At 37.1% G+C, this 7,169-nt stretch overlaps 1 protein-coding gene across 1 annotated transcript; it reads left to right on the forward strand.

The window, feature by feature from the left end:
- Nucleotides 1–732: 732 nt before the first annotated feature.
- Nucleotides 733–3,056, forward strand: LOC110464795 (peptide methionine sulfoxide reductase-like; the record flags this gene model as incomplete). The annotated part of the gene is made up of 4 exons (XM_021520221.1): nucleotides 733–830; nucleotides 1,080–1,331; nucleotides 1,720–1,864; nucleotides 2,365–3,056. Coding segments are annotated over 4 exons (573 nt in total), but the record flags the coding sequence as incomplete, so codon positions are not given.
- Between the last annotated feature and the right edge of the window lie 4,113 nt (nucleotides 3,057–7,169).

Here is a 7,169-nt window from a genome sequence, read left to right on the forward strand (position 1 = left end):
ATTCTATTTCTTTCACATTAAGTACTGTACTAGTAAATATGTGAAATGACAAACTCACTTTGAAGGTTGGCTTTCATACACATCAGTATTAAGTTTAGATCAAAAGTTACCTCAAGGTGCATTTACTGTTAACATGACTCGATCAAACAGATTAGAGGAAAGAAGAGAAAAGATCGAACTGACAAAGAACTAATGAAGATGGTACAAAGGTGGGCGCCAAGATCCCTCTGGGATCTCTTGTTTAAAATACAGTTTTATGTTGTTAGTTTTTTGTTTCCCTTAGTAGATTGTATACATGTTTATGACAGTCTTCCGTAATTTCAACAGTTTTCTGCCGATATGAGTACGAAATCGCGGATGCTTCTTAAGTGCGCGGAAACCGGTAACCCGAGGATACTATCTGTCAAAATGTCCTAGTCTGGTGTCAGGGCCAGAGGAAACTCGGGCTAGCATTTGAGTAACAATTACCGTTATGAGTTACAATTTTATTACTGAAATGGGGAATCATGTGAAATGAAAACACATAAAATTCTTTTAAATTTCAGGATCAACGGCTTCACACTTTCAACGGAACACAATAAATTATACAATGTATTATCTAATTGGCTGTTGTAATATTGGATGATTGTTTAGATGAAGATCAAACTATAAAAGAAATGTTTATATTTATAGAACATGTCCGAGACAGTTGAAGGCAGACTGGAGAAGGCCACATTTGCCATGGGCTGATTCTGGTTCCCAGATGCCCGGTTTGGGTGTGTCCCTGGTGTGGTTAAAACCCGAGTTGGATTCACTGGTGGTTCAACAAAGGGTGCAACATACCGAAACATGTAAGACATTGTTGTTCAACTTTATTTCTGCCTTTATGAATAGTATTGATATACAGTAAATCTATTCTATAACGACACCATTAGAGTTTTGCTTTTAATAAATATGTAAAGAGTTTTATTACTACAGTGTTTTTCATTGCTTATCAGTGACCATTTTCTTGATGTTTAAGAATCTAAATTAGAATATATGAATATCAATTACTAGGATTTATACTAAGAAGGTTTGAAGGAAATAATTTCATGTTTCAGAGGTGATCACACTGAAACTGTCGCCTTGGACTTTGATCCAAATAAGATCAGCTTTGGTGAGTTACTGGAGATGTTCTGGACAAATCACAGCCCTTTTTCAAAGAGTAGTAACCAATACATGTCTGCCATCTTTTATCATAGCACAAAACAGAAGATGGTGGCAGAAGAATCGAGGGACAAATTCCAAAAGGAAATGACAAGACCCATAGCAACGAAAATCCTTCCTGCTGGTGAATTCTACAATGCTGAAGAGTAGGTATACCCTAGTCTTTAACAACAGACATAACTTTTGATACATGCTACTCTGTAATGTATAGGCCACTATCTGTTACATTGCATGCACATGTCAAATTATCAAGTTTAGGAAATAAAGTCAGAGCAGATTGCCCGCAGGTTATATGCTACATAAAAACTATTATACCCAATGAATACTGGGTTTCTTTTCAACGTCAGGTAATGGACCTCTCACCCATACTTCTCTGGATATGTAACCACGTTAGTTATCAGTGCTTTTGTTTTAGATAAACATGTTTTAACTTGTATATCCTTGACATACCAATAGCACTTTTCATTATTCTGATGTCAACAACCATGTTGTGTTGTAGACATACGTTTTGGTTGTTCACTTACTGTTCTACAGTTACCACCAGAAGTACATGCTGAGGCAGCACAAAGATTTTCTAAACAAACTGAATCTCTCTGATGAAGACATTGTTACTTCTCATGTGGCTGCCAGGCTCAATGGCTATGTGGGGGGCTTTGGTTCCTTAGAGCAGTTTGATCAGGTGAGCATGTCAGATTTAGCTTTACTTACTTTTGTGTTTGTGAAACAAAAGTCTCTGTCAGTACTGTATAACAAGGAAACTTTGTCCATTAAAAACATTCACCCTTCATAAGTTAAGTCCATATTAAAGAACTTCTCAGTGGAATTATTTTTAATACTACATTCACCAATGTGATAAATTTGCCCTCATAATAGAGGGCAAAATCAGCAAAGGTTAAACTATGGAAAACATTTACTGATATACATTATTTCATGAGGATCTCTAAGCACTATACATGTACTGTAAATCCAAACACAGAATTGACTGTAAGCTCATTGTTTCTAAAGATTATTAGAATTGGTGGTGTACCTTTATACAGTATTACTGACGTGTCAGTACAAGGTGGTTCAGGATTGAAGCATGATGTTCTGATAATAGTTTTCTAGAGCATTGTTTATTATTGACACTTCAGTTTTGTATTCGACATAAACCCATTGATGATCCTTATCTTACAATTCCAGGAGTGTGATTTGTTTGGCTTATCAGAACATCAACAATCATTTGTAAGAAAACAAATCCAGAAGAGACAGAAGAATTAAGCAATGAAGTGGTATTCCAGTACCAGGATGCATGCTGAGATCGGACATACTGATTATACAGTATTCCAGTACCAGGATGTATGCTGAGATCGGACATACTGATTATAAAGTATTCCAGTACCAGGACGTATGCTGAGATCGGACATACTGATTATACAGTAATATCAACTTAGTTACCATGGTTCCAAACCTCACCTTTGGGCTCAAACCCCACTTTTGGGCTCAAACCTCACTTTAGGGCTCCCATGGCCTGGTGTTTATAGGATTGTTACACATATTATAGTACTACTGTTTTACAACCAGGCTCTCCACTCTTCTCTTCTCTAAATACCAGTATAATATCCACTGTATCTTGTTTTATATTATTCTACCGCTGGTACCAATTCTGACAATGGCTGTACATTTACTCCGATTTTGTACAACACAGGGCTTTCCTATCAGCCATACAGTATACTCAAAATATCAGTAAATGAAGGTGAAAGTTGAAAGCATTAGACTTTGTCCTGATGTAGTGCATGATATTTGTTGTAGAAGAATATGGCTGATTGGACAGCAGTGTGCTGTCTGTGATATTCGATATTTTCAAATACATTTTATTATTTGTATTCAACACTATTTACAGTTATCTTGTTTTTCTTACTTATGTATTCAATTTAAAACTAAACCAAATGAGTTCTAGTTTCAAGATCAAAGGACATGAAGCATTGTATGTCAATTTTGTATTAGACATAAACCCATTGATGATCCTTATCTTACAATTCCAGGAGTGTGATTTGTTTGGCTTATCAGAACGTCAACAATCATTTGTAAGAAAACAAATCCAGGAGACACAGAAGAATTAAGCAATGAAGTGGTATTCCAGTACCAGGATGTATGCTGAGATCGGACATACTGATTATACAGTATTCCAGTGCCAGGATGTATGCTGAGATCGGACATACCGATTATACAGTATTCCAGTACCAGGATGTATGCTGAGATCGGACATACTAATTATACAGTATTTCAGTACCAGGATGTATGCTGAGATCGGACATACTGATTATACAGTATTCCAGTACCAGGAGGTATGCTGAGATCGGACATACTGATTATAAAGTATTCCAGTACCAGGACGTATGCTGAGATCGAACATACTGATTATACAGTATTCCAGTATTCAGTATTCCAGTACCAGGATGTATGCTTAGATCAGACATACTGATTATACAGTATTCTAGTACCAGGACGTATGCTGAGATCGGACATACTGATTATACAGTATTCCAGTATACAGTATTCCAGTACCAGGATGTATGCTGAGATCAGACATACTGATTATACAGTATTCCAGTACCAGGACGTATGCTGAGATCGGACATACTGATTATACAGTATTCCAGTACCAAGATGTATGCTGAGATCGGACATACTGATTATACAGTATTCCAGTTCCAGGATGTATGCTGAGATCGGACATACTGATTATACAGTATTCCAGTACCAAGATGTATGCTGAGATCGGACATACTGATTATAAAGTATTCCAGTACCAGGACGTATGCTGAGGTCGGACATACTGATTATACAGTAATATCAACTTAGTTACCATGGTTCCAAACCTCACCTTTGGGCTCAAACCTCACTTTTGGGCTCAAACCTCACCTTTGGGCTCCCATGGTCTGGTGTTCATAAGATTGTTACACATATTATAGTAGTACTGTTTTACAACCAGGCTCTCCACTCTCTCTTCTCTAAATACCAGTATAATATCCACTGTATCATGTTTTATATTATTCTACCGCTGGTACCAATTCTGACGATGGCTGTACATTTACTCTGATTTTGTACAACACAGGGCTTTCCTATCAGCCATACAGTATACTCCAAATATCATTAAATGAAGGTGAAAGTTGAAAGCATTAGACTTTGTCCTGATGTAGTGCATGATATTTGTTGTAGAAGAATATGGCTGATTGGACAGCAGTGTGCTGTCTGTGATATTTGATATTTTCAAATACATTTTATTTGTATTCAACACTTTTTACAGTTATCTTGTTTTTCTTACTTATGTATTCAATTTAAAACTAAACCAAATGAGTTCTAGTTTCAAGATCAAAGGACATGAAGCTTTGCATGTCATGATTAAGGGGAAATAACTTTCCAGTTTTTGCTCAAAATGTGACCTTTTCATTTACAGGAAAGAACCAGTATTTTTTTTTACCACTGACCTGTGAAAGTCCTTTTGCAAGGGTCATCAGGAAATATCAAACCTCTAGGTCCATTGCTATTTCATAAAGGAACTACTTGGGTCCGACTATTCAAACCATAAGGATGGATCAATGAGAGCAGACCTGTTATTTCTGTTTTTTGGGGTTCTTTTTGCATAAAATTTTACTTGAAACTTTCTACAAAGCATACTTTCTTTCTGTAGGTATGGTATCATATTGATACTTAGTTCGATTCAATTTCTTTGCAATCCAAGGGTTCCTCTCACTTAAGATTCAAGTATGTCATGACAAATTGGAAGGCTCTATGTTCACCACCTTGCACGTGAATAGGATACATGTAGATGAGTTTGATTCTTTGATGCACCTAAAAAATAAATGCAGCAGGATAATGGTAAAACTGACTGGCTCTTAAGTCAGGTATCACTTCTCTATAATCTTCAAAGGACAGGTCATCCTCGATATCCAGGGGTTACGCTCACTTTCGCTCTCTGCACCCCTGGAATATGTCATTGCAAAATTGAAGGCTCGGTGTGCGCCACCTTGTTGATGAGACAAGAAGACATATTCCAGGGGTGCAGAGAACATAAGTTAGCGTAACCCCTGGATTATCGAGGATGAGGACATGTATCAGCGTAGTGATTGGTCAGTTTATACCCAAAACCAATTAAATGCCTAACCATGTGCGTTCCATTTTGTAATTAAATATTCCAAGAGTGTAGAGATGAGTGTAAATGGAACCTTAAGATTTCAAAGGTAATTTTCTTTAAAACAACACCCTTAATGACAAGTGACTCCAAATAAAAGCAGCACCATTCAGTAAATAAAAACAAATCCTTGGGACAAAACACAAGTGACCCTTCATTAACTTAAAATATGTTTAATTAAATTTCCAGCACTCGCATGTTAGTCATTACATTGGTAATAACCTCAATATTATTTACAGACTACAAATGCATCTTTGAGATAAAAATCATACAACGTAAATATTAATGATATTCAATTTCTTTTGGTAACAAAAATTAGTATAAAGCACACTATAGAATGTCCACAGATAGAGTGAGCATAAAGAGTAAAGATGTACAAAAAGAAATATTAAATGATAATAATAATAAAAACAGACAGAAAATAATTGAATGAATACACATAATAACAAATCTGGATATTCACACATGTTGGAATGTATTCCAGAATGATTCCACATACTGGGTATGTACAACAACAGCCCAGTGATACATGTATTCCAGAATGATTCCACATACAGGGTATGTACAACAACCGCCCTGTGATACATGTATTCCAGAATGATTCCAATTACAGGGTATGTACAACAACCGCCCTGTGATACATGTATTCCAGAATGATTCCACATACTGGGTATGTACAACAACCGCCCAGTGATACATGTATTCCAGAATGATTCCACATACAGGGTATGTACAACAACCGCCCAGTGATACATGTATTCCAGAATGATTCCACATACAGGGTATGTACAACAACAGCCCAGTGATACATGTATTCCAGAATGATTCCACATACTGGGTATGTACAACAACAGCCCAGTGATACATGTATTCCAGAATGATTCCACATACAGGGTATGTACAACAACAGCCCAGTGATACATGTATTCCAGAATGATTCCACATACTGGGTATGTACAACAACAGCCCAGTGATACATGTATTCCAGAATGATTCCACATACAGGGTATGTACAACAACAGCCCAGTGATACATGTATTCCAGAATGATTCCACATACTGGGTATGTACAACAACAGCCCAGTGATACATGTATTCCAGAATGATTCCACATACAGGGTATGTACAACAACAGCCCAGTGATACATGTATTCCAGAATGATTCCACATACTGGGTATGTACAACAACAGCCCAGTGATACATGTATTCCAGAATGATTCCACATACAGGGTATGTACAACAACAGCCCAGTGATACATGTATTCCAGAATGATTCCACATACTGGGTATGTACAACAACAGCCCAGTGATACATGTATTCCAGAATGATTCCACATACAGGGTATGTACAACAACAGCCCAGTGATACATGTATTCCAGAATGATTCCACATACTGGGTATGTACAACAACAGCCCAGTGATACATGTATTCCAGAATGATTCCACATACAGGGTATGTACAACAACAGCCCAGTGATACATGTATTCCAGAATGATTCCACATACTGGGTATGTACAACAACAGCCCAGTGATACATGTATTCCAGAATGATTCCACATACAGGGTATGTACAACAACAGCCCAGTGATACATGTATTCCAGAATGATTCCACATACTGGGTATGTACAACAACAGCCCAGTGATACATGTATTCCAGAATGATTCCACATACAGGGTATGTACAACAACAGCCCAGTGATACATGTATTCCAGAATGATTCCACATACTGGGTATGTACAACAACAGCCCAGTGATACATGTATTCCAGAATGATTCCACATACAGGGTATGTACAACAACAGCCCAGTG

The sequence above is a fragment of the Mizuhopecten yessoensis genome, unplaced genomic scaffold (assembly GCF_002113885.1).
Source record: "Mizuhopecten yessoensis strain PY_sf001 unplaced genomic scaffold, ASM211388v2 scaffold11033, whole genome shotgun sequence".
Lineage (NCBI taxonomy): Eukaryota > Metazoa > Mollusca > Bivalvia > Pectinida > Pectinidae > Mizuhopecten > Mizuhopecten yessoensis.